The sequence below is a fragment of the Mya arenaria genome, chromosome 1 (genome assembly GCF_026914265.1).
Source record: "Mya arenaria isolate MELC-2E11 chromosome 1, ASM2691426v1".
Taxonomy (NCBI): Eukaryota; Metazoa; Mollusca; class Bivalvia; order Myida; family Myidae; genus Mya; species Mya arenaria.
In genome coordinates, this window is record NC_069122.1 from 23,011,385 (window position 1) to 23,038,659 (window position 27,275).

Genomic DNA, 27,275 nt, shown 5'->3' on the forward strand with positions numbered 1-27,275 from the left:
GTAGTTATGTGTAGTCTTACCCTGCCTGTTCCCCAGTTAGCCCGGGTCTCTCTGTGCTAGCCAACACCCGGTAGTTATGTGTTGTCTTCCAGCATTGCACAAACGACCCACCAAAATCCTCCAACAGCTTAGCATCTAAAATATAATACTCTTATATGACCTGAAGTTTACAAATACAAAACATTTACTTTGTACATGTTTGGTTGGAGTTTGAAAGTGAATAATAATGTTTTTAAGACAATAAACAGTTTTTTTCCTTATGATCAAGTTTATATGCATTCAGGTTTCCATCCTACTCTGACACTGTCATACATAAGGAACATACCATCAGTGTTGATGGTAGCAATCAGTGCCTCAAGGTAGAGTCGGAACTGGGCCCTCAACCACTCATCATTCCCTTCCCACTCTGTAATCATAGGAAACATAAACTGATAACAGGAGGGTGCAAGTTCATTTTAGTTCATATAAATCAATATTCTTAAAACACTAAGAATTCAAACCTCGTTAATAAGATTATACACAAGCAAGCATTTAACTGTCACAATTTCTGCAAGAATTAAGTCCAAAGTTGTCCCACAAGGCTGTGTACAAAAATAAACTAGTTAAACTTGTTTATATAAAGAAATATATGCAAGCGTGTATGTGCATACACGATACAGTTTGACCCATGAAACGCCAATTTATCATCGATGCAAGCAGGGCACATGCACATTTTTCCAGTAAAAAAAGTTTTCATAATGGTATATGTGTAAACAATAGCGGTTGCAAAACTGCGCTCTTGACTACGCCGCTTTGACTTAGAAGTGAATACAATAATGACATAGGTGCCTGTCAAAAGCAAACAAAAAAAATCAAATTAAAAAGTAAACAGTGACCATAACTCTCAGGGGCCCAAAACACATTCTCATGAAAGGTTTCTATAAACTCTTTATATACACCAAGTATGCTCGCTTTGGCCTTGACCTAGATCCTAGGGTCCTCAAACGTAATCCCAAAGGTCTTCATAAATTCTTCCTATATACCAAGTTTGATCCTATATGTCAAACTATGCTAAAATTAGTTGATATATAAGGTGACTTTGACACTGCCCTCCCACCAGCACGCCCAAACAATGAGGCAAGTCATTCTAATAACTTGTTTTCCCTTTGTGAAAACCTAGTTAAGAATATAAAAATGTGCCTGTCAAAAGAAATAAAAAAAAAAAAAAATAAAAAAAATAAAAAATCTACAAAAGTAAATCAAGGGCCATAATTTGTATTTAGGGTTTAAATGGAGTTAGGTTACCTTATTGTAAGATGGTCGTCATTAATTATACGAGGTATTAAGTCAATTGAATGAAGGGTATAGTAGTTTTTTTTATTAAAATCCAAACTTGCCCTAAAACTTTAACCTGAGTTTGAGTTCCGAAGTCAATCAGCAGCCATAACTTGAATTAACAATAATAATTATAATGCTGCCTCAAATTCCATTCAATTCCTTTCAGACTTTTTCAAGTTCAGATTAAAACGAAAAGCTGACAACATTATATAACTAGTGATAAAACAGCGTATTGTTACTGTGAGCAAATCCATGAAGTTGATATTGTGAATTGTTTAGATGTTAAGCATTTAAAAACAACAACCTGTGAATGTGAATTTGGGTCTTGATGGATGGTTATATCAGTATATAACATATATGTTGAATAAAAAATAATATGCGATTATCTAAAACAAAAGTCTTCAAGAGATACTCTACATATCTGTGTAGATTGTATAAAAAATGATGGCTTTGATTTTTTTCAATTTTGACCACAAAATGTGACCTTGACCTCCAGGTCAAAAACACAAATCTCATGCACTAAACACTTTCCTATGGAGCGAGACAATTTCATGAATTAATCTTGATATTTAACAAGGTCACCACAACCTTGACCTTTGACCTACTGACTTCAAATTTGTTACGGATCATTTGATGGTCATGACCAACCTGCCTTCCAAGTTTGAGGTTCTTGGGCCCAAGAAATCTTTAGTGATTGATCAGAAAAATCGGGACAGATGTCTCTACTATTTGTAGCTGATCTGGGGGATATTTTTTTAGGGTAATACTTGAGCTAACACAAACCAGCCCCTACCCGTGCCCTCAAAGTATCCATCATCCCCGGAGCCTGTAACAGCCTTCACCAGAATGTCAGCAAACCTGAGGTCTGCTGTGGTCAACACAAGGTGGCGCTGTAACTCACGATCATGCATCTCAATCTTGTTGTCTGTAACCTGCAGAAAAAGTAGAGTGGACTTTTTACAACAAAATGACTAACATTTTCCTATGGGATGGATGTAAGTATTATAAGTTTACATATAGTAAAAAAGAATCAGATAACGAATATGGTCGTAATTATAAAAGACCAACAAACAGTACGAAATCATCACGCTTCTTTTAAATCTTCCAAAATTTCCAGAATTAAAAAAAAGGAACATTCAATAATTTTCCCACTTACATCAATAATGACGTCTGTAAGATGTCGTTTCTGCCTGAACAGCATGTTAGTGGCTCCAATAAGAAAGCCACGTATGTTCACGTCACTCAACAGATCAAAATACTGTAGGGATAGGTATGGGTAGCATACACAACCCTGCAATTATATCAATACCATGAAATACACTGACAACAAATCATGAGGTCTACCAACATATTGCAGATGGAATACTTTGACATAATGTGAAAAATGCCGACCATACTCTCAGAATGCTTTGCAGAAACCAAAGTTGCTTTTGTTTTCATAACCATAATTGCATTTAAACAGTCAACCAATGTCAGTTCTGAATTACTATTTCAAAAACCAAAAACTTTTATAATTACCTTCTTTATTGGTAGATTTTAAGTTTTAAGTTTTATACATCACTTCACTCTGATCAGGATTGCAGTTTGCATTCCTTAAATAAATATCATAGATCAACATAGGGTGAAAGTAAATAGGGTGAAAGTAAATAGACCATACCTTTGTAAAGACAGCGAGGGGAAAACCCATATCATCTTGGTGTAGTTGTGACAGGGGAGGTAACTCACTGCTGACTGGAGATGGGGGCTCGCTTGTCTCCCTTGATCCAGGTTTACTGCGGGACAGTCGCTGCTTTAAACTTAGGCCACTCAGTGCATTTGTAAGACGACTTTTAATGGCAGCTGCTTTTACGCCTTTAAATGATAAAGCATCAAATGGCCGAAATGTCTTTTCAAGAAGCATATTGTAGTTTGCAACGTGTCTAATGTAATTTTATCATTAGATAGTATGAGATGCAAAAAAGATTCAAAGGGCCACAGTATAGGTTGATGCAAACAAAGAAAAAAACATCTTCATTTTTTGTCTAAATCATTAAAGTCAAATGAGTTAAACATAATAACACAAAAAATATAAAAAATTGTATCAATCTATATTCAAGTAATAAAATAAAAGAAACAAATAACAGCTCTTGTAGTCTGCATTTGTATTAATTCAGTGAACATAAAAGTATTATAAAGCAAATATCCAAATTTGAAAAAGGATTTTTACCACAAGCAAAATCAAGTCTAATGTAGAACACATAACTTTAGACAATAAAATACATGTACCTGGACTAAGCCCCTCCCCCACCTGGTCTTGCCCCTCTCTGTGCTCTTCAACTTCTTTCCCCTCATTCTGGGACCCTGAGGACAAACATATACCAAGTCAGCTACAAATGGCAGGACTGGGAATTGATTATAGGCCAGACCTCATTTGAAAACATTATTTTAAACAAGTCAAACAAATCAAATCAAATATGTTACCGGTAATGCATTCTGAACAAGGTCAATTCAATATTAATCCAGGTAATTTTTGCTATGTAAGTTAATTTTGACAGTCATATCAGTTGCATTAACAGAATGTCTGAAAACATGTTATGCAGTTTGGAAAAAGCAAATATTAGCAAGAAGTATGTTTATTTTAAAACCAATGATTTTCCTCCAGTACTCTCCATGAAGTACTGTAGTTTTGTTTTCTTATACATATAACAGTTTTTGCCTTGTTTTTTTCAGCACTTGTCCTTTCGGGCAATGTCCATTCGGGCAAGTCATTGAAGAAAACCACTTGCCCAGTTTTACTTGCCCTAAATGATTAAAAGATAATCAAAACTAGAGATTGCTTTATTGAAAAAGTGCTCCCCTATTGTGTGGTCGTAGCTGAGAAAAAATAAATGATAGACATGAAATTTGTAATTTTGGACTGGAGACGAACCGACAGTAAAGTTTGGTTTATTCACCCGTATTAAATAGTGAACATCTACTGCATACGATCAGTGATCTATGAATATTAAGACTTAATGTGATAGATGGATGCAAGAAGTACCATTTCGTTTTATTTCAATCTAGAGTATACAATCATCTGTACCAAATGTGAAGTCATTAGTATTACAGATATTGCGCTAAACTTTAACAAGTACATAGTTTGAATGGTGCCATATAGTATAAATACATGTTTAAATTATATATATATATATACTTACTGAGGAAGAGGAGAAAGTGTTGTTGATTAATCTTGGAAAATGTAAAAGAAGTTTGTATTGTATGAAGTTCCTGGGAGCAAGTGTTATTCAATTATTGATCGGAAACCAATTTTCAGCTCAATGTCATCCTGACCTTGACCTTTGACACAAAATCAATAGGGGTCATTTACATGGCTAATTTTGCATACCAAGTATGAAGTTCCTAGGTGCAAGCGTTCTTTAGTTACTGAGCCGTAAGTTTCTTCACCTCAAGGTCACAGTGACCTTGACCTTTGACCTACTTATCTCAAAATCAATAGAGTTCATTTACTTGTCATGACCAACTAGCATACCAAAAATGAAGTTCCTGGGTGCAAGCGTTCTTTAGTTATTGAGCGGAAACTGTTTCCTCACCTCAAGGTCACGGTGATCTTCACCTTTGACCTACTGATCTCAAAAATCAATAGGAGTCATGTACTAGTCATGACCAACTAGGATACTAAGTATGAAGTTTCTGTGTACAAGCGTTCTTTAGTTATTGAGCAGAAACCATTTTTAAGCTTAAGGTTACTGCCAACATTTTACATGAAGGTAACAGCGACCTTGACCTTTGACCTTCTGATGTCAAAATCAATAGGGGTCATCTTCTAGTCATGACCATACTAAGTATGAAGTTCCTGGTTGCAAGCATTCTTTAGTTATTGAGCGGAAACCATTTCTTTACCTCAAGGTCACGGTGAAGTTGACCTTTGACGTACTGATCTCAAAATCAATAGGGTTAATCTACTAGTCATGACCAACTAGCACACCAAGTATGAAGTTCCTGGGTGCAAGAGTTCTTTAGTTTATTGAGCGGAAACCGTTTCTTCACCTCAAGGTCACAGACACCATGACCTTTGACCTAGTAACCTCAAAATCAATAGGGGTCATCTACTAGTCATGACCAACTAGCATACCAAGTATGAAGTTCCTATGTCTAAGTGTTCTATAGTTTTTGAGAGAAAAACGAACTGTGACGTACGGACTGATGGACTGACGGACAGGGCAAAAACAATATGTCCCCCTAATCATTGGGGAAGACATAACAAACAAAATAAGGAAGTATTTAATTTATAAGCGTTCAAGTGTCAGGCAGATGCTTAGACGTTTATAAATTGAATACAGGAAATGCTGAGCACGCTGAATGCTGTAACGTCACCAATTCATGTGTGAATATGCTAAAGCCAATATTTAGAACATTCATTTAGGATTTGTGAATTGTTGCTGAAGAAATATGAAAACTGAGGGATTTAAATTTCAAAAAAATGCACTTGCCCGTTCGGGCAACCACCTGGGAATTTTGACTTGTCTGAAACAGTCTTTACTTGTCCCGGGCTTCGGGCGACCCAGTTACGACGAAGACTGATATAAGAATGATTTAGATGTGAAAAGGCATTTGTTTCTTAATAAAGATAATTATTGAAAAGAAGAAACTTCCTGTATCTCGAGTTACCTGTAGAGTTTGTCCTGTCCAGAGCAGAGCTACCATTCCCACTGCCCTGTGATCCTTCAGACAAGTTTCGCTGAAGAGTTGGCATATCCTTAAATGAGCTAGCCAGTCCTGCACTCTCATCCAGGCTTAGACTCCCTTTGTCAGTGTTAATGGCGAGAGATAGGTTATCATCTTCCCACGAGAAACAATCTTCTTGATCAATCTTGCTGATGCTCTCTGGAGAATCCAAATCTTCAACACTTTCTTCTGTTTGTGACCTTTGCTTTAATGAGCTTGAAACATCCTCTTTGCCATCTTGACCTTGACCAAGGATTTCCTTTGGCAGGCTGCCAAAATGGTTTTCCGCAATCTCGAGTGAGTATTCCTCTATATTTATCACAGAACCCTTTTTTGGAATGCTTTTACCCTTCTGAAGAGAAACATATTTGTTAACCAAAAAATAATATGGTATTTGAGAAACAAACATATTTTAGGTCGAATCGATATCACAACTTCTTGTCATGATGAACATTTGTGGCACGATATTTCAACAAGAGCTGTCATGAGACAGCATGTCGACTTTTCACCACTTTGTCTAATAAATGAATATAATAATGATGTTATATGTCAAAAGCAATAAAAAAATCAAATTAAAAAGTAAACAAGAAACCCAGCGATGCAACAAAACCAACTTATTCAATGGTAAACAAAAGAACTTCAGGCTTTGTTGTGAGATTCAGTTTCAAGTCTTTTCTATTTTAGTAACAGTGACCTTGACCTTGATCATATTGGACCTGTGATTTACTGACCACAAAAACTATCGGGTTTATATACTTTTCAAGGGCAAAATATAACTGGAGTTTCATAGTCTTATTTCTAACAGTAATCTAATTATTGTGCAGTGTATTCAAAACAAGAGCTGTTGTAGAACAGTGTGCTCAACTATATGCTGATCAGAAATGAATACAATATGATGTAATGTGTGCCGTCAAAACCAATAAAAATAGGACAAATTAAATGTAAACAAGAAATGCCGCAATTTGACCAAACCAGGTTTTCAATGTTTGACAGAAGAACTTCAGCCTTAATTGTCAGATTCATATTTAACTGTTGTTTTTTGTTGTTGTTTTTTCTGATACAGTGACCTTGACCCTAGGACTTCCAAATGCAATCGCATGGAAGTCCTCCATAAACTCTTCATACATACCAAATTTGGTCACAATATGTCAACCCTAACTAAAGTTATTCAGTACCAAATCATTATCTATTTTCAGTAACAGTGACCTTGAACACAGGGGCCCCAAACATAATTCAATGAAAGGTCTCCATCAACTCATCCTAAATACCAAATTCAGTCAAGATATGTCACCCCAACTGAAATAATTCGGGTTAAACCATTTTATAATTTTAGTAACAGTGGCCTTGACTTTGACCCCAGGGGTCCCAAATGCAATCCAATAAAAGGTCTCCATAAACTCTTCTTTCATAGGTACTGGGCCACCCATCTGCCAAATCAAGACGTACATCATTTTAATAACCAGGTTTCACTATGTGAATTAAGGGCCATAATTTGCAGTCTGCGAAATAACTTTTCAGATGAACTTGCCCTTTCGGCATCTCACTGGCAATTTTAACTTGCCCGGACCAATTTTCACTTGCCCGAATAAATTTCAAATAAAATATAAGCAAAGATCACATCAGAGTTGTCTTTGAAACCATTGCATCGGACTGGTTTAAATCAAGCGTCCAATCGGCTTTCAATTTTATACGCATAGTTATAAGCGTCTATTGATTCGGACTGCGGAGTAAGTGTACCAGTCGATACAGACCGCGTAAAACGTCATCAAATTTAGCGACTTTTACAAAGTCGAGTAATACGTCATCAAATTTAGAGTATTTACTTTGTTTGTTGATTTTCGGATAAACGATTTCGTTCTCTTTTTTCACTTGCCCGATCGGGCAAGCAAATACGATTTTTTACTTGCCCGGCGGGATTTTTACTTGCCCCGGGCATCGGGCACATGGGTTATTTCGCAGACTGAATTTGTATTTAGGGTTAATATGGAATTATGTAACCTAATTGTAAGATGGTTGTCAATTATTATACATCAACTCTGATGTGATCTTTGCTTATATTTTATTTGAAATTTATTCGGGCAAGTTAAGTCAATTGAATGAAGGGTATAGAAGTTGTAAATAAAAATCCCAATGTGCCCTAAAGCTTTAACCTGACACAATGTGTCCTAAAACTTTAACCTAGGTTCCTTAGTCAATCAGGGGCCATAATTTTTATTTGGGATAATATGGAGTTATGAAACCTCATTGTGTGATGGTCCTGAACAACTGTGTGAAGTACTAAATGAATTAAATAAAGGGATTGGAGTTATAAGTGAAAATGCCAACCTTCCCTAAAACTTTAACCGGACGCAGAAGTGGCTAGTCAAGCCTCCTTATTCTTTGGATAGTTGAGCCAAAATCTCTAAATGCATGGCCATGTTATAGCTCAAACAAGCAAAATTCACAAGCGTGACTTTGACCTTTTACCTACAGACATGGTTCACGTGGCACATTGTCTTGTCATGTTGATCATTTATGCCAAGATATTTCAAAATCTCCCTATGAATGCCCAAGTCATAGCCTGGACAAGCTAAATTATAATAATTTTTACAATTAAGAGTGACCTTGACTTTTGAACTACGGATATGGGTCTGTGCAAACAACATATGGTCTTGTCATGGCGAAAATTGGTGCCAACATTGTTGCCAAGTTATTTTGCTGAATGGTCAAGTTAACAAGAACTGTCGTAAGACAGCGGGCTTGACTACGCTGCTTTGACTTAAAAGTGAAAAAAGGGATAATATGAAGTTATGTAACCTCATTGTGTGATGGTCTTGAACAACTGTGTGATGTATTAAGTCAATTGAATGAAGAGTATTGGGGCGCATATATAGCCTTCCTTATTCTTCGAATAATCAAACTAACAACAGGAGTTTGAATAGGTTTAACTGGGTGGGGGTTTAGGGTGCCTTTATTGCATTTATTAAAATATGATCTCTATGGACAAGGCCTGATGCTCAAACTATTTATTTTAAACTTGAGAGTGCATGCCCACTGGAACAAAACATGACAGCCATCCACACTACACAGGGATTCAATAAAACCACTGAAAAACTTTTTTACTGATCTAAAAAATACAGTTTTTGTAGTGTCTTTTTTCCAAAATGTTTTGTGGAACCCCACTGGGCACTTCTTATTTAGGCTTTGTATTGCAAAGTGAAAAAAGCCCTGTGGTATAGGTGTCTACCTCGCAACCAAGAGGTTGTAGATTTGATCCCCATTAGGGATACTTTCTCATAGCCTTTCAAAAAAGTTACTAGTTCTGGATTCTACTCAGCAAACAGAATCACTCTTGAGTTAAAATAAATCAATATATTTATTATAAACTAAAAATCAAGTATAACTGCAATATGCAGGTAGCCACCATAAAAAAAATTGAACATGTATAAGCATATTTTACCTGTACTGCCTCATATGAAGTGACCCCGGTCAGTAAATTGCTGTCCTCCGCTAGTACAATCCTCTGGTGATCACCGGAATAACTTTCATTTATATCACTTGCATTTGCATGCTCAGTTCCTATTTTGTCAAATTGTGTATCAGCCCTTTGTTTTGCATCCGATGTATAGTAATCATCCACATAGTCCAACGTCTCGCCAAGTTCAGAGTTACTTACTGAAGGTTCACTACTATTTCTCCTTTTCACAGCCTTATGAATTTTTAAGTCTGAATTGTTTGTATTTGCGACCTTGGAATTGTTATTTGTGAGACTAGAATGGTTTAAAGATGTGAGTGATTCCTTTGAGTGATTATCTTTCAATGTAAAATTGGGCCAATCTAGTCCACGATCCATGGTAGGGGAGGAAGGCTCCACAGCTGGAAATGTATCTCCCCCAGATATGACGGACAGCTCTGGAGACTTATCGCCACTATACCTGTGAAACAACATACATTTGTTCCATGAAGATGGTTGTTAATGGTATTATAGCACTACAAAGGTAAACTGTGAGAAGTATTAAGAAAATAATAAAAGCTCTACAGACAAAAGGTTGAAACAGACACAAGCATTTCAAGATGTACAATGCAGTTCTATTTTTTCATTTTGTAATAACATTTAGCAAGTGACCTGTAGACAAACATTTCTAAATACTTATTTTTGTAACATAAAAAAGTGATAGGCTTTACTGGACTAAGTATGAGTCACAACTGAAGGCTTTACTGGACTAAGTATGGGTCACAACCACAGGCTTTACTAGACTTAGTATGGGTCACAACCATAGGCTTTACTAGACTTAGTATGGGTCACAACCAAAGGCTTTACTGGACTTAGTTTGCGTCACAACCATAGGCTTTACTAGACTTAGTATGGGTCACAATCAAAGGCTTTACTGGACTTAGTTTGCGTCACAACCAAAGGCTTTACTGGACTTAGTATGGGTCACAACCACAGGCTTTACTAGACTTAGTATGGGTCACAACCATAGGCTTTACTAGACTTAGTATGGGTCACAACCAAAGGCTTTACTGGACTAAGTATGGGTCACAATCAAAGGCTTTACTGGACTTAGTTTGGGTCACAACCAAAGGCTTTACTGGACTTAGTTTGGGTCACAACCATAGGCTTTACTAGACTTAGTATGGGTGACAACCATAGGCTAGACTTAGTATGGGTCACAACCATAGGCTTTACTGGGCTTAGTATGAGTCACGACCATAGGCTTTACTGGACTTAGTATGGGTCACAACCATAGGCTTTACTGGACTTAGTATGGGTCACAACCATAGGCTTTACTAGACTTAGTATGAGTCACAACCATAGGCTTTACTGGGCTTAGTATGAGTCACAACCACAGGCTTTACTGGTCTTAGTATGGGTCACAACCACAGGCTTTACTGGACTTAGTATGAGTCACAACCATAGGCTTTACTGGACTTAGTATTGGTCACAACCATAGGCTTTACTGGACTTAGTATGGGTCACAACCATAGGCTTTACTAGACTTAGTATGGGTCACGACCATAGGCTTTACTAGACTTAGTATGGGTCACGACCATAGACTTTACTAGACTTGGTATGGGTCACGACCATCGGCTTTACTGGGTTAGTATGAGTCACGACCATAGGCTTTACTGGACTAAGTATGGGTCACGACCATAGGCTTTACTAGACTTAGTATGGGTCACGACCATAGGCTTTACTGGACTTAGTATGGGTCACAACCAAAGGCTTTACTGGACTTAGTATGGGTCACAACCACAGGCTTTACTAGACTTAGTATGGGTCACAACCACAGGCTTTACTAGACTTAGTATGGGTCACAACCATAGGCTTTACTAGACTTAGTATGGGTCACAACCAAAGGCTTTACTGGACTAAGTATGGGTCACAATCAAAGGCTTTACTGGACTTAGTTTGGGTCACAACCAAAGGCTTTACTGGACTTAGTTTGGGTCACAACCATAGGCTTTACTGGACTTAGTATGGGTGACAACCATAGGCTAGACTTAGTATGGGTCACAACCATAGGCTTTACTGGGCTTAGTATGAGTCACGACCATAGGCTTTACTGGACTTAGTATGGGTCACAACCATAGGCTTTACTGGACTTAGTATGGGTCACAACCATAGGCTTTACTAGACTTAGTATGAGTCACAACCATAGGCTTTACTGGGCTTAGTATGAGTCACAACCACAGGCTTTACTGGTCTTAGTATGGGTCACAACCACAGGCTTTACTGGACTTAGTATGAGTCACAACCATAGGCTTTACTGGACTTAGTATTGGTCACAACCATAGGCTTTACTGGACTTAGTATGGGTCACAACCATAGGCTTTACTAGACTTAGTATGGGTCACGACCATAGGCTTTACTAGACTTAGTATGGGTCACGACCATAGACTTTACTAGACTTGGTATGGGTCACGACCATCGGCTTAACTGGGTTAGTATGAGTCACGACCATAGGCTTTACTGGACTAAGTATGGGTCACGACCATAGGCTTTACTAGACTTAGTATGGGTCACGACCATAGGCTTTACTAGACTTAGTATGGGTCACGACCATAGGCTTTACTAGACTTGGTATGGGTCACGACCATCGGCTTTACTGGGCTTAGTATGAGTCACGACCACAGGCTTTACTGGTCTTGGTATGGGTCACGACCATAGGCTTTACTAGACTTAGTATGAGTCACGACCATAGGCTTTACTAGACTTGGTATGGGTCACGACCATCGGCTTTACTGGACTTAGTATGGGTCACGACCATAGGCTTTACTAGACTTAGTATGGGTCACGACCATAGGCTTTACTAGACTTAGTATGAGTCACGACCATAGGCTTTACTAGACTTAGTATGAGTCACAACCATAGGCTTTACTGGGCTTAATATGAGTCACAACCACAGGCTTTACTGGTCTTAGTATGGGTCACAACCACAGGCTTTACTGGACTTAGTATGAGTCACAACCATAGGCTTTACTGGACTTAGTATTGGTCACAACCATAGGCTTTACTGGACTTAGTATGGGTCACAACCATAGGCTTTACTAGACTTAGTATGGGTCACGACCATAGGCTTTACTAGACTTAGTATGGGTCACGACCATAGGCTTTACTAGACTTGGTATGGGTCACGACCATCGGCTTTACTGGGCTTAGTATGAGTCACGACCATAGGCTTTACTGGACTAAGTATGGGTCACGACCATAGGCTTTACTAGACTTAGTATGGGTCACGACCATAGGCTTTACTAGACTTAGTATGGGTCACGACCATAGGCTTTGCTTGGTATGGGTCACGACCATCGGCTTTACTGGGCTTAGTATGAGACACGACCACAGGCTTTACTGGTCTTGGTATGGGTCACGACCACAGGCTTTACTAGACTTAGTATGAGTCACGACCATAGGCTTTACTAGACCTGGTATGGGTCACGACCATCGGCTTTACTGGATTTAGTATGGGTCACGACCATAGGCTTTACTAGACTTAGTATGGGTCACGACCATAGGCTTTACTAGACTTAGTATGGGTCACGACCACAGGCTTTACTAGACTTAGTATGAGTCACGACCATAGGCTTTACTAGACTTGGTATGGGTCACGACCATCGGCTTTACTGGACTTAGTATGGGTCACGACCATAGGCTTTACTAGACTTAGTATGGGTCACGACCATAGGCTTTACTAGACTTAGTATGGGTCACGACCATAGGCTTTACTAGACTTAGTATGGGTCACGATCATCGGCTTTACAAGACTTAGTATGGGTCACGATCATCGGCTTTACTGGGCTTAGTATGAGTCACGACCATAGGCTTTACTGGTCTTAGTATGGGTCACAACTATAGACTTTACTGGTCTTACTATAAGTTGCAACCAAAGACATTACTGGACTGAGTATGAGTGACATGCATAGCCTTTATTGAATTCAGTCCTTTAAAAAAGCGAAAATGTAATGACAGAGTCATTATAAATCAAAAAGCATGTACCTGATCTCGAGGAAGTCGTCAGAATCTTCTGCCAGCCCTACATTCTTCATAGTTGGGCTGACACTTTTATGTTTCCCGTAGCTCGTGCTCTCGTCAAGACCATGTTCTATCATGCCTGACATAAATAAATTAATTGATAATCAGTACTTACCATTCATGACAACTGGTTATCCTTTTTTTAAACATTTAAATGAACCTGAATGCTGGAACATTTGCTTTTGTACAAAACCATAACAAACAAAAACAAAACTCGAACGTAGGTTTAATATTATCATCTTTTTAATATCTTTTCAAACTGTCTGACTTTGTTATATGAAACTTCCAAGAAAATTCACACAACAATGAACTGATAAATAAACTAAAATATGCCACCATCTGAAACATCAGGGATGTGATTGCCAAGAAGCTGGAGGGCTGAAACATTTTCGGCCATGGGTTTATGAGGCGCTCTTTGGGTCAAAAGCGCACTGCGAAAAAGAAAAAATGGCTTTTTAGAAGCTCTTTTGAGGGCTCTACTGACTTTAAATTCGAAGCAAACTGGAATATTAACTTAAACAACTGAAAGCAACCAAATAATTTTTTTCAGGTTAAAAATAAATGCGAAGCCGCAGACAAATCACATCCCTGAACATGTCAAAGACCCTTTTACAAGCAAATCAGACTGAACGCTGACAGTGATCTAGTGAATGGCAACCAGTGTAATTAGGTCAGTATATTCAGGAGCTGTTTAATTTAAAAAAATGCACAGTTGTTATTTTTAACATAAATGCATTGATGAAAGTTTATTTATGAATGTTTATAAAATGTTTTCACTCAAATAAGTAAATAACACAAGTAAATAATAACCTTAAAAAAATCCTGGGAACTATTTCTTGAGAAGATCGAATAGTCTAATCATTGGTGACCAAAACTGTGCAGAGCGTCTCATGGGTGGCAGGGTATACAAGCGTTATGCAAAAAAGGGGATATTTAGAAAAAAGGTTCATCAAAGAAAAACTACATTTCACTAATCCACTCTTAAAAAATAGTTTTTTCTATAAACTTGTGAAATCTTTCACAGAATAAATAAGGATCCTCTATCATATTTTCCGTTTTGTGTGAAATTCAGCCTTTTTTGTTCAAGAGGTACTTAGTGACTACACATGTAACCACTATAGCTATCATTGGATGTGATTAATACCCCCACCACACCACCCATTGGGAATGATGCATACTCCTTATATGCCCTATGTCAGTGAGAAGGCATCAATTAAGGTAATGGTCAAAAGTTCTACTATATAGAAGTAAGGACTATAACATCTGTGAAATAAGGCATGCACTTTTCATTTAGTTTTATAAAAGCAATCAAAGGTTTTATTGAGTTAAATTGACCAGTGCTGTATAAATAGCAGGATACCTATGGGTCATGTATTAACTATTTAATAACCTTTAATATTATTTGTTCAATCAGTGTAAGGAGAGTGAAGGAAAGTGTACAGAATAATGTATTAAAAAGAACAAAATTCTGTATAAAATAATCAAAGGGCAATAATTCAAACATCAAACACAAGATAATGTTTCTTTTGTAAAGTTGAAGTCAATCCTTCAAAAACGTCTGAAGTTATAGGGAGAGAAATAAAAAGTAATAAAAAACTAATTCATATAAAAATAATCAATGGGTAATAGTTCTAAAAATACCACACAAGAAATAATGTTTCTTATGCACAACACTTCTCCTCAACACAGTCAATATGTATTTATGAAGTCAATACTCAAAAACAGATTTTTATGGAGAAATGTAGACTTGTCCCAGTACAAATACTCAAAGGCAATACTTTTAAAAATACCATACATACTGTATTATATCATGTATAGGATGCCAGCATAGATAGGACGCAGGCAAAAAAATAGTTGGAAAAAAAAAAACCCGGGTAAAATGCCTTAATATATAAGATAGGACGCAGCGGAAAAATGTCAAAATCGAATCCGACAAATTGAGGTTGGTAAAGTATTTATAAATATATTGAAGTAAAAATAACAAACACAAAATTGTGTCTTATGTATTTCGCTAATTATCGTCGTATTTCGGTTATTAAGCGTACACAACAATGATATAAGTCTTGACATTTTGAGAACATTCACGTATATTATAAGACTTATACAAATGCCGTAATAGTCCCGAGACGCCTTCTGACTGACAGTCAACTTTTGCAACCCTTGCAATAGTCCCGACATGCCTTCTGAATGACAGTCAACCGTTGCAACTGCAGCAAAACAGTGTATTGTCAAAACTGATGATTGTTTTGATAAGACTTGTCGCTGCGCGGATTAAAGCATGTCGGCATAATTAATGCGTGTCCGTAATTAGCCTTGCCAGCGGAAGGCACGTCGGGTTAAGTGCGAACAAACAACCATACAGTATTACCATCGCAATAGTTCGTTCTATTGATGTTTTTCTAATAACAGACAGCGGGCGTTTTTCACACCTTCGCACATTTGAAAAGATTTGATAGAGACAATACTGCTACTTTGCATTATGCACATTCCTTTATTAATTTTTTAAAGCAGTAACATACAAAAAAATGTTTTGTAAAATATCGAAACATTAAAATCATGAACAACGATTAATTGATATTTATCTCCTTTCCCGATTTTCCGTTGCCATTATAACTCAATCCAGTTAAAGTGAAGACTCACATCGAGTTTTTGTGAGTAGCGTCCCTTTCGTAAAAAAAGTAAACACTCATGTGTTTTTTCAATTTATTTCTCAATAAATCATTTTAAAGTAAACATTCAATATATTTCTGCGTGTGTTAACTTGCGTGATTTTACCTATGTCAGTTGTTCTCTTCGGTGACGCAGTACAGATACTTACTATTACAGCGTTCTTCCCCGGTCCAATATTTTCGACCTAAAATGGACTTGGAAAAAACGCAGATGAAATTCTAATAGCATAGAAAGGACGCAAGCAATTTTTAAGACGAGAATTGGGGGTAAAAAAGTGCTTCCTATGCATGATATAATACGGTATATCTTTTGTTTCTTTTGCACAGCAGTTCTCCTAAACCAAGTCAATATGTGTATAAAGTTTGAAGTCAATACCTCAAAACCATATGAAGTTATGGAGAGAAGTAAAACAATGATGGCCCTAAATCACTTTCCTGAGTGAAAGTTTAAAACCTTTGTTTATTATGACAATGAATGAGTTTGTTGGTTTATGGCAATGCAACTAAGGATTAAACTATGATCAAGTATTGCCAATAGTGGTTATGTTGGTCTAATTAATTGACATGGCTCAAACAAAAGTGGTAGATGGTGACCTTAAGAAAAATTCAAAATTGTTTTGAAATGAAGTTGGTAGTAACCGTGGTGGAAACATTTTTGGAAGGAGTTCACCTATACATAATTTTTATCTAATAATTGTAATTTACAAACATCCAAGGAAAGTGAATACCATAAATGTCACACACCAGGCCTTTCAGTTCCAGACAAGAAGATTTTCAAAGCTTTATCCTATATATCTTTATGCAAACCAACATATAACCCAAGAGGCCAGACCAATTTTGATTTAAGGGGCATAATTTGGACAAACTGGTAGAGGACCACAAGACAAGGCTACACACCAAATATCTAAGCTCTACGGCTTGCAGTGTCAGACAAGAAAACATTGATATTTGTTTTCAGAACTGAACAAATGGTCCAAATGCCTTTGAACCAAAGGGCATAATTGGAACAAACTTGTAACAGGACTATATGATACTACATACCAAATATCAAGGGGCCCAGCTGTTTTGGATGAAAAGATTTTCAAAGATATCCCTATATCTTTATGTCAAATGAGTGACACCAGGGCTTGGTCTATTTTGACCCCAGGGGTTTAAATTGATCAGTCTTGGTAGAGAACCACTAGACAATGTCATACACTAAATATCTAACCTCTAGGCCTATCTCATTTCTTGGAATAATTTTGAGAGGGTACCAACTAAGGAAAATCCCTGTGAAGTATTATCAAAACTGTACAGACCGCGATCTTAGACCAATCACTATAGCTCACCCTGACCATGAACAGCTAAAAATAAGTATAACAAGAGCTGTCACAGAGACAGCGCGCTCGACTATTCCGCCGCTTTTCAGTGTAAGGATTGAAAAGTTTTGGCGAAACATGCATGGATCACTGTTAGATTAGATTTCAATGCAATATTAACATAAATTTGGTTACATGCAAAATTTTAACCAGAATTTTTAAGTTTAGTAATAAAGGGCCATTATTTGCAAAATACAGTTATCTAACTTGGTTATTCAATTAGGTTTGGTGGTTGAATACCATTGTATAAAGTCTCAAAGCAACACATCAAGTAGTTGCTGAGATATTATCCTATGTGTGCTAACATGCAAGACATTAACCAGAATTTCTAAGTGGCATAATAAAGAGGCAAAGTTAACAGGACAACAAATTATGCCGTAATTATGATCTTCTTAGTAACTTGTGCATCTTACAGTGAAAACTAAGAATAAACTGTTCTCATTTAATATAGAAGAAAACCAGTTTCAGAGAGATTTGCCTTAAAAAGTAATGGAATGATTTTATCTGCTTGCTTCCAGAATACCAAAGTTTAACAATATAACAGTATTGAGTCATAAGTGTATAATTATGTTGTTACATAATTACTCCAGCTTTGCAATAACACAAAGAAGAAACTCATGCTTGACTGTATAATAAATACTGCAAACAATGTTCCAACCAATTGGAGTGCACACTTTGCCACAATGTACTCAGCAAGAGCTAATGCTATAATGTTTTGTGTTATGTCCTAATACAATCAAAATAAAAAATGTATTACTATTACTTTGTGACATCTTATTTTGTTTGAGCTTCTTCTAGCATAGTGATTGTCTTTCCACTAATCAACAACACTCCCAGCAATGTGTCTATTTTATAAGTATAAAATAAGTAGCAACTATTATTTATATTTAAAAAAAGCAAGAGTGTTACAACATAATTATACACAGCACAGGAGTGACACAAATATTTGTCCATTATCCAATCATACAAGGGGCATAACTAAACTGCTATTCAAGCCTGAAGCCAGAGTTATAAGCCTTGCTTTACACATGCATATTGCCTCTGGCAACATGTATACCAATTTTGTTTTAAACCCTTGAAGAAAAGTTTTTCAGTTATGACAAAGGTTAACAATTTTGCACATCACAGACATCAAGTCTACAACAATAACTTGATTGGTTGACAAGCTAAAAATGTGATACCTGGGAAGAGTGAGAGTAGAGACATGAGTGTGTTGCCGAGTCTCTCTACAGGGGCTCCGGTAACCAGCACCTGTGGTAGCAGATACAGGGAAACATTGTCAATGAGTTAGCTACACTGCCAGCGTAATCAGAAACGTGACCATCAACAGTATCTAGTGATGATTCTGATGTATCATTGAAGTGTTAACACATGATAAACACCATTAAGTATCTAGGATCTCAATATAAAATATATTCAAATTATTTTGAGAGGTGTCTTTATTAAATTTGATGTAAGGTCATCCTAACTTTCTTACAAGGCCATTTTAAATAAAGTAATAAAAACCTTGCAGTGTTGTTTGAATCAGTGTAAACATCATCAAACATTCACACAAGTGTTAAATGAATGTGAGCACATCTCACCCTTCTCTCGAGCAGCACAAGTTTGAAGAGCATGACGACCTTGTGTCTGAACATCTGCACCAACTCCTTCACATCCATACCCAGGTATACCTGAATGGACAAATATGACACCCTTAAGGCATTGTACCGTAAATGACTGGGTATAGGACGAAAGGGGGTATAAGACGCAGGCAAAAAATCTGTGAAAAATCTTTTAATCTATGTTTTGGGTTATAGGACGCATAGAAAAAAAGGCAAAATCGTCTGCCACGATCGGCCACAATGTTTGTTGACAGTGACGATTTTTTTTTTCGTGAAAATGGCGATGGTTATTTTTAAAACCAAACAATTCTAATACAAAGCAAAATAGGTTTCATTGTTCATTCGTTTCATGATATTAAAACATAACAATTTTTTTAAATTTGTAGCTGGATGGCACTGAAAAGTACCTTTTATGACAATTTGTAAGATTTCTTTCTGACAGTATATCGTAAACGTTAACCTGCCGAGAATGAAAACGTTAGTAATGCAAAAACCTTATATTGTACAGGTTTGTTCTCAAAACGTCAACACCTACAGAAAAAATTAAAGAATGTGGCAAAGTGCGAAAAAACAAGACCATTATCGCAACAGTTTGTAGTATTGGTATGTTAAACAGCTTTAAAGGCAGTGCTAGTTTTTCACTCCTTATCATACAACTGAAAAAAATATATTTTGACAGTGCACAGCTTTGCTTCTTTATATGCATGTTTCATTATTGTTATATTCAAACTAATATTGAATAATTTTAATAATTTTAATCGTACAATTCTATTTTAAAATTATAAACGACTACGATATACTGTATCCCAATCTTCAATTGCCGTTTTAACCAATATATACTCGATCAATATGATGAGAGTAACATCCCTTTCTACATAAATCTAAACGCTCGGCCTTAAATCAACCTCGGAAAAAAAGTTCAAAAGCTTGTTATTGGTTATAAGACGCAGGCATTTTTTTACACCTAAATCTGAGGGAAAAAAAGTGTGTCTAATACCCAGTCATTTACAGTAGTAAAGGTGAAATCAGTGTGTGGAAAGCTAATAGCTGACTGGAAACAAGAGTTAATCTGTAGCCATGGTAGAAATCAGTGTCAAGACAGGAAGTGTAATCCAACTGTGGAACAAACACTGACATCTTGTATCTTAAACATACCAGGTCAAGAAACTAACAAATACATGAAGCACAATATTCACAACCATTTATTGTCTAAATTTAATGAAAGTGGAACTGAGACAGTAATCTAACTATCAAGAGTATCGCATGAAGCTGTGGATGCTCTCAAAAAGGTAAAGTGGTGATAACTTACAATAAATGCATGATAGGATTATGGTTCTTGTGCACTGCACTTCCTCTCCCTGCTGTCATTCTATATTTTAAGTTTAGTTTCAATCCCTTAACTTATAATTATAATTTCTAAGATATGGCCCACAACAAATATCAGGTTAGGGGAGATAACAAGAACATGTGTTGAGCATGATAATGCACTGCACTTTCTCTCATTGCCATCTATCTATACTTGAAGTTTCATTTAAATCCCTTTAGTACTACCAAAGATATGACCCAGCCAAGCACTGAGTATAGTTAAGGAAAGAAAACTTAATAAATATGCACAATAAGATTATGGTTCTTGTGCACTGCACTTATTATCATTGCCATCTATCTATATACAAAGTTTTATTTCAATCTCATCAGAAATTTTCAAGTTATTTTCCAGAAGGGTCTGACGGACAGACAGGCAGAAGCATAACAATCAAATAGTTGTCAGATTCCTTAAGTTGTGAAGCATTTGCATTAGAGGTGTAACAGTTAACAGCGATATGGGGCATACCTTGATTACCTTCAATGGTTTAAAGTATGAATGGACAACGTCCAATTCGGTTTCCTTCGTATTTTGACATAACCCATAACCTTTTGTTACCTCCACTCTGATTGGTTCTGCGTTGACTTTCAACTAATTAAACATGTTGTAATAGCATGATTTAGGTAGTGTTGTCAAAATGGCTGAACAGCGGTACAACGCTGTGATCAAGTTGAAAATTGCTCCCGGAAAGTATATCTTAGGAATACCGGTTGCTAGTGGGGGAGCAGAGAGCTACTTTGAGCAATAAAAATTGATATGCTTGTGGTTCTTAAAAAGATCAGAAAATTCAGTGATGTGGCCTAAGACATTAAGTTTGTTTACGACTGTTGACAATTATTTTGTTGACTAGTTGTGATAGTAAATTTACTCATTATGATAATGTGCTGGTTTATAAAACTTTACCCCCCACCCCCCTCCAAGTTTTCTACCATTTCGCAGTGACTCTACAAGGATGACCCTCCCCTCTCCATTCAAGGACTTATACCTGTGTTCCCCATTTAACAGCCACTCTGGAATGAGTATCAAAGCCCTAATTATGAGCCCCTCTTAAGCAGTGACTTTATAAGAAGTACTCAACCCCCTCCTCCATCCTTCTACCTATGATTCTGCCTATGAACCCCCATTTAGCCGTTACATGTACTTTGTAAGGAGGACCTATAACCAAACACCCTTGGTCTTGTACCTGTGAGCCTCTATCCAGCAGTGTAAGTCAAATTGTTATCAGTCTCCTCAGGCTGGGTAGCATTGGCATGTGACTTAAGTTGCATGCACATTCACCTCGCTACCCAAACCAGGCATTATACATCACATACCCTCACACACCCAGACTGTAAGAAGTACACCCTCCCCTTACCCAACTTGTACCTATAAGCCCCCCTATAACAGTGACTCTGTAAGGGAGGCATTCAGGAGTACACCTCCACCCTCTGACTTCAACTTGTGAGCCCCCATCTAGCAGTGACTCTGTAAGGACCAACCCACATCCCCTGGTCCCTGCCTTGTACCTGTGAGCCCCCATCTAGCAGTGACTCTGTAAGGACCAACCCACATCCCCTGGTCCCTGCCTTGTAGCTTTGAGCCCCCTCTAGCAGTGACTCTGTAAGGGCCAACCCACATCCCCTGGTCTGGGCCTTGTACCTGTGAGCCCACATCTAGCAGTACTCTGTAAGGACCAACCCACATCCCCAGGCCTGGCCTGGTACCTGTGAGCCCCAATCTAGCAGTGACTCTGTAAGGACCAACCCACATCCCCTGGTCCTGCCTTGTACCTGTGAGCCCCCATCTAGCAGTGACTCTGTAAGGACCAACCCGTCTCCCCAGGTCCGGCCTTGTACCTGTAAGCCCCCATCTAGCAGTGACTCTGTAATGACCAACCCATCTCCCAGGTCCCGGCGTTGTACCTGTGAGCCCCAATCTAGCAGTGACTCTGTAAGGACCTACCCACATCCCCAGGCCCGGTCTTGTACCTGTGAGCCACAATCTAGCAGTGACTCTGTAAGGACCAACCCATCTCCCCAGGTCCGGCCTTGTACCTGTAAGCCCCCATCTAGCAGTGACTCTGTAAGGACCAACCCATCTCCCCAGGTCCCAGCCTTGTACCTGTGAGTCCCAATCTAGCAGTGACTCTGTAAGGACCAACCCACATCCCCAAGCCCGGCGTTGAACCGGTGAGCCACAATCTAGCAGTGACTCTGTAAGGACCAACCCAACTCCCCAGGGCCCGGCCTTGTACCTATGAGCCCCCATCTAGCAGTGACTCCGTAAGGACTAACCCACATCCCCTGGTCCCTGCCTTGTACCTGTGAGCCCCCATCTAGCAGTGACTCTGTCAGGACCAACCCACATCCCCAGGCCTTGGCCTTGTACCTGTGAGCCCCCATCTAGCATTGACTCTGTAAGGGCCAACCCACCTGCCCAGGTCCTGGCCTTGTACCTGTGAGCCCACATCTAGCAGTGACTCTGTAAGGACCAACCCACATCCCCAGGTCCTGGCCTTGTACCTGTGAGCCCACATCTAGCAGTGACTCTGTAAGGACCAACCCACATCCCCTGGTCCGGGCCTTGTACCTGTGAGCCCACATCTAGCAGTGACTCTGTAAGGACCAACCCACCTGCCCAGGTCCTGGCCTTGTACCTGTGAGCCCCCATCCAGCAGTGACTCTGTAAGGACCAACCCACATCCCCAGGCCCGGCCTGGTACCTGTGAGCCCACATCTAGCAGTGACACTGTATGGACCAGCCCATCTCCCCTGGTCCTGGCCTTGTACCTGTGAGCCCCAATCTAGCAGTGACACTGTAAGGATCAACCCACCTCCCCTGGTCCTGGCCTTGTACCTGTGAGCCCCAATCTAGCAGTGACACTGTAAGAACCAACCCACCTCCCCTGGTCCTGGCCTTGTACCTGTGAGCCCCCATCCAGCAGTGACTCCGAAAGGACCAACCCACCTACCCAGGCCTTGGCTTTGTACCTGTGAGCCCCCATCTAGCAGTGACTCTGTAAGGGAGGCATTCAGGTTGTTATAGGTTTCCTCTAGAAGGGACACCTGGCTAAAATCTAGTTCCTGGAAGTATGCGTGGGTGATCAGCTCCAATTTTGCCTCGATCAGTCCATACAGTGGCTAAAACAGGAATTTTATTAATAAATTTAAGGATTAAGGATTATGCTTTAACCTTTTTTTCTTAAAATCAAGTACAGAACAGAACAGAAGTTTATTTCGACTTATGGAACAAAGCATCTCGTCAAACAAATATATACAATTAAACAAAATATTCATGCGTGTGATCATCGTTACAAGGCAGCCAATATCAATAACAATTCAAGAATAGCTAAAAAAATATGGAGAATATTCACGTAGAACAATATTGTGAATAATAATAGATATAAAAAGCTGTTTATCTAGTTATTTAGATACATTATGGAAATGCAGATGATTAGTGGTCACAACAGTGATTGTACGGTTACAACCAGAATTCTTTTGGTTTTTTACTTCGCAACTCGTACAATTCTTTAGCTTTACGCGTCCTATATGCTCTCTTTTTCTTTTTAACACGCGTTTTAAATGCACACTTTTTATCACTCAAAACTGATCTATTAATTCAGATTTATATACGTTCAAGTTATTGAGTGCCTCTAAATACGCCTTTTTGACTCTTAAAATCAAGAAATGCTTCGTTATTTCGAAAAAACAGAGCATACATTTAAAAAATAGTTTAGTTTGAATTAATATAAATACTTTATTAAAAAGATCTAGACTCAACACATTCATGATTTAATACAATAAAATTATTTCATCTGCTGCAAGAGGCGGCAAGATGACACCCATGATAAACACAAAGCCTTTATACAGAATGTAAATACAAATGTTCATACCAGGTTGCTGAGTACACAGACACTTTTTTGCACAGTACTTCGGGTTATATCATCGGTCTTGATCTTCAAGTCCTGAGAGCAGATGAAAACAATCAGACACCTATGTAAATACATTCTATATGTATTTTAAGATGGCTTTAAACTAATTTTGTTATAATCTTTGTTTTTTCCTGTCGCTGGAAATATCTGACCAAGTCAAAATTTTACAAACGTCAATTTAAACTTTTACCGTTAGTAAATATCTTGTTAGCTTTGAAAGCTGCACTCTCACAGATTTACTGTGCCGACAACTTTTTTTTGTTTTTTGTTTTGGAATGAGCCAATATTTTGGTTAACATCTGCAAATTAGAGATTTAAGACTGCTGACAAAATAATATAATATTAATAATTATTATTATAATATATAATTAATATTTCCGATCAAAAATTAATGTTTTATGGCTAAAAGCATTACTAACAGTTTAAGAAAAATCCATAAAACATCAATTTTTGAACTTAAATATGATTTATTTAACTGGTTTCCATGCATTTTCACATAAATTGGCCTGTTCCAAGACAAAAAAATAAATAAGTTGTCAAAATGTTCAATCTGTGAGAGTGCAGCTTTAAAACTGATATATAAGTGTTGTTTGATACCTTTGTATCAATCTGGCGATAGCATGCCACTCCATACACAGTTTTGTCACTGCCATCTTTTCCGGGAAGGTGGAAATATATGCTGTCTTAAAGAACAAAACATCCAGGCTTTGCTTTGGTTAATATTAAAATAATTTATGCTCTTTGTCAGAACGTGAATACCTCTAAGACTTTCTTAGCAATGTCACACCAACAAAATGTAATGTTGTAATAAGCTTGCATCACAATTTTTGCAAAATATTTGGGTTTTATTTAATTATTTACTAAATAATTGTAACGCTCTCGCTCAGTTGAGTCTTCCATGACTGATATTGCCTTTTTATGTTATTGATTTGTGTGGTATAGAGTCTTAGGTAACTAGGCTATGAAAACCAGCATGACAATTCTATATAAACACAGACACATAATTTCTACCTAGATTATTATTGGGCAACATGTTCACATTTTCAAGTACATATAGGTTGCTTTAAACAGTTATAAAAAATCTATCATATTAAAATTGCTGGTATCAATCTTAAAATGATATTGTTTATAAAAAGTGATGCTTGACACTATATTTGAAACTCAGAGTGTCTGAATTTAACCACAGCTGTGTTAAGTTGTTGTTGAGTTTATATAGGTCTGCCCGCGCCCTATAATGGCTGCATTATGGCTTTACCTGCTGTGTTAAGTTGCGATATGAATTTGTCTTATACTCACTGAAAGCATTATAAGCAAAAGGCAGTCCAATCAGCTTGGATCAACTAAGACATTGCAATAATATTCCTACCTTTAGTGTAGTTGTGAGCACCATCAGGTATGGCAAGTGATGGAAGGTGCTTCCACTCAGGAGGGGCCTCAGAACTATGCACCGCACCACCAGGTATCAGAGGAGGGAAGGCATAGTCAACCTGAAAATGCAAAATGTAGGTTCTATAAACAAATGATACAACCCTCTTGCTTATCTGTTTATCAAGCTTTGTGTAACTCTGTTATATATAAATAAGAATGACAAATTTATCTGTCACTAGTGGAAGTCAGGAATTTTATTTCTCCCACCTCAGATAAGTAGATCCAATAATTTAACCAGGCTAGAAATTCTTACCTTGCCCACGGGCGAAGATAAAATGCCCATATGGAACTCCTTTTTAATGGTCACCACATTGTAATTACCTCCCTTGTTGAATACTGTCGTCATGGAAACCTTGTCTTGTGGCAATATTTAGAACGTTAGTTAACTATTTCTCCCTTCAAATGTTACCATAAAACAGTTTTCACGCACCTTTCAAAAAATAATGCGTCACTCTCAAAAGAACTATTTAACTGAGACGGATTTGACTATTAACATAATCGGAATCACTGCGCGTATATCCATGAAGACCACGAATTATCGCATATCCATATGCAATTATTTTTTCTAACCACAAAAGAGTTCCAGCAAAAAAATACATTTTGACTTAATTTTGTTTAACTGAGATGGGAGAAAAAGCATCTAAAATAGCCGCTCGTGTAAAATAGGTTCATCCCGACCCTCGCGCAGGGTGTTTTGCGGAAACTCGGTAAACCTCGCTTCCGCAAAACACGCTACGCTCGGGTCGGAATGAGCCTATCTTACACTCTCGGCCATGGAAGATACTTATAGTATATGTCAGATATTTACCTGGCACCCTTTCTTGTGATGAAAGCCTATAACTACAATATGAAGAACAGGCTTAGAAGACCCAAGCTTAAAGGTTGTCATTTCGGTTCAGTGAGGAGCGGAGGAGATATTCACTGTACTAAATTACGTTGTATTCATCTTTCCAAGTTTGTCTGCAAGCCACTTCCGGGGTTTGTGATCATGTCGTAAATTATCACAAATCTATATATAGGTTACAGACAACTAAACAAATATCCTAGTCAAATGACTAGTTTGCACAAAATAACACCGAATTATAAAACTGTGAATAAATAGTGACTACGCAATATTTGCATTGAATGACTGCTGTGTGTGTGTGTGTGTGTGTGCGTGTGTTGTATGTGTTGTATGTAGTAGCTACAAAACAGTATAGCAAATAGTATTACATAAAATTACTTTGAAACGCTATGACTAAAATACGAAAATAGCTTTTTTTAACTAAAATACGAAAATAGCTTTTTTTAACTAAAATACGAAAATAATGTTTTGATGAAATAGTTATTTTCGTGAAAAAAGGAGTTTGATAAAAAATTGAAAGTAGAGTTATTTGGCGAAAATAACATTTTTTACAAGAATGTAGTTA

The 27,275-nt window shown here is 37.7% G+C and overlaps 1 protein-coding gene across 2 annotated transcripts; it reads right to left on the reverse strand.

Annotated features, from left to right (window-relative positions):
- Positions 1-27,007, reverse strand: LOC128237321 (late secretory pathway protein AVL9 homolog). Of its 2 annotated transcripts, XM_052952728.1 has the most exons (16): positions 26,675-27,007; positions 25,805-25,925; positions 25,036-25,121; positions 24,400-24,471; positions 23,498-23,647; positions 19,145-19,234; positions 18,743-18,812; positions 13,499-13,613; positions 9,461-9,935; positions 5,965-6,373; positions 3,583-3,657; positions 2,975-3,168; positions 2,474-2,608; positions 2,111-2,249; positions 326-406; positions 1-135 (listed from the first exon to the last, which is right to left on the reverse strand). In XM_052952728.1, the coding sequence occupies exons 1-16, from the start codon at positions 26,753-26,755 to the stop codon at positions 17-19; spliced, it is 2,412 nt and encodes an 803-aa protein (XP_052808688.1). In that variant the 5' UTR covers positions 26,756-27,007; the 3' UTR covers positions 1-16. The 2 variants fall into 2 exon arrangements, with proteins under 2 accessions (XP_052808688.1, XP_052808698.1); XM_052952738.1 differs by lacking the exon at positions 23,498-23,647.
- Positions 27,008-27,275: the final 268 nt, after the last annotated feature.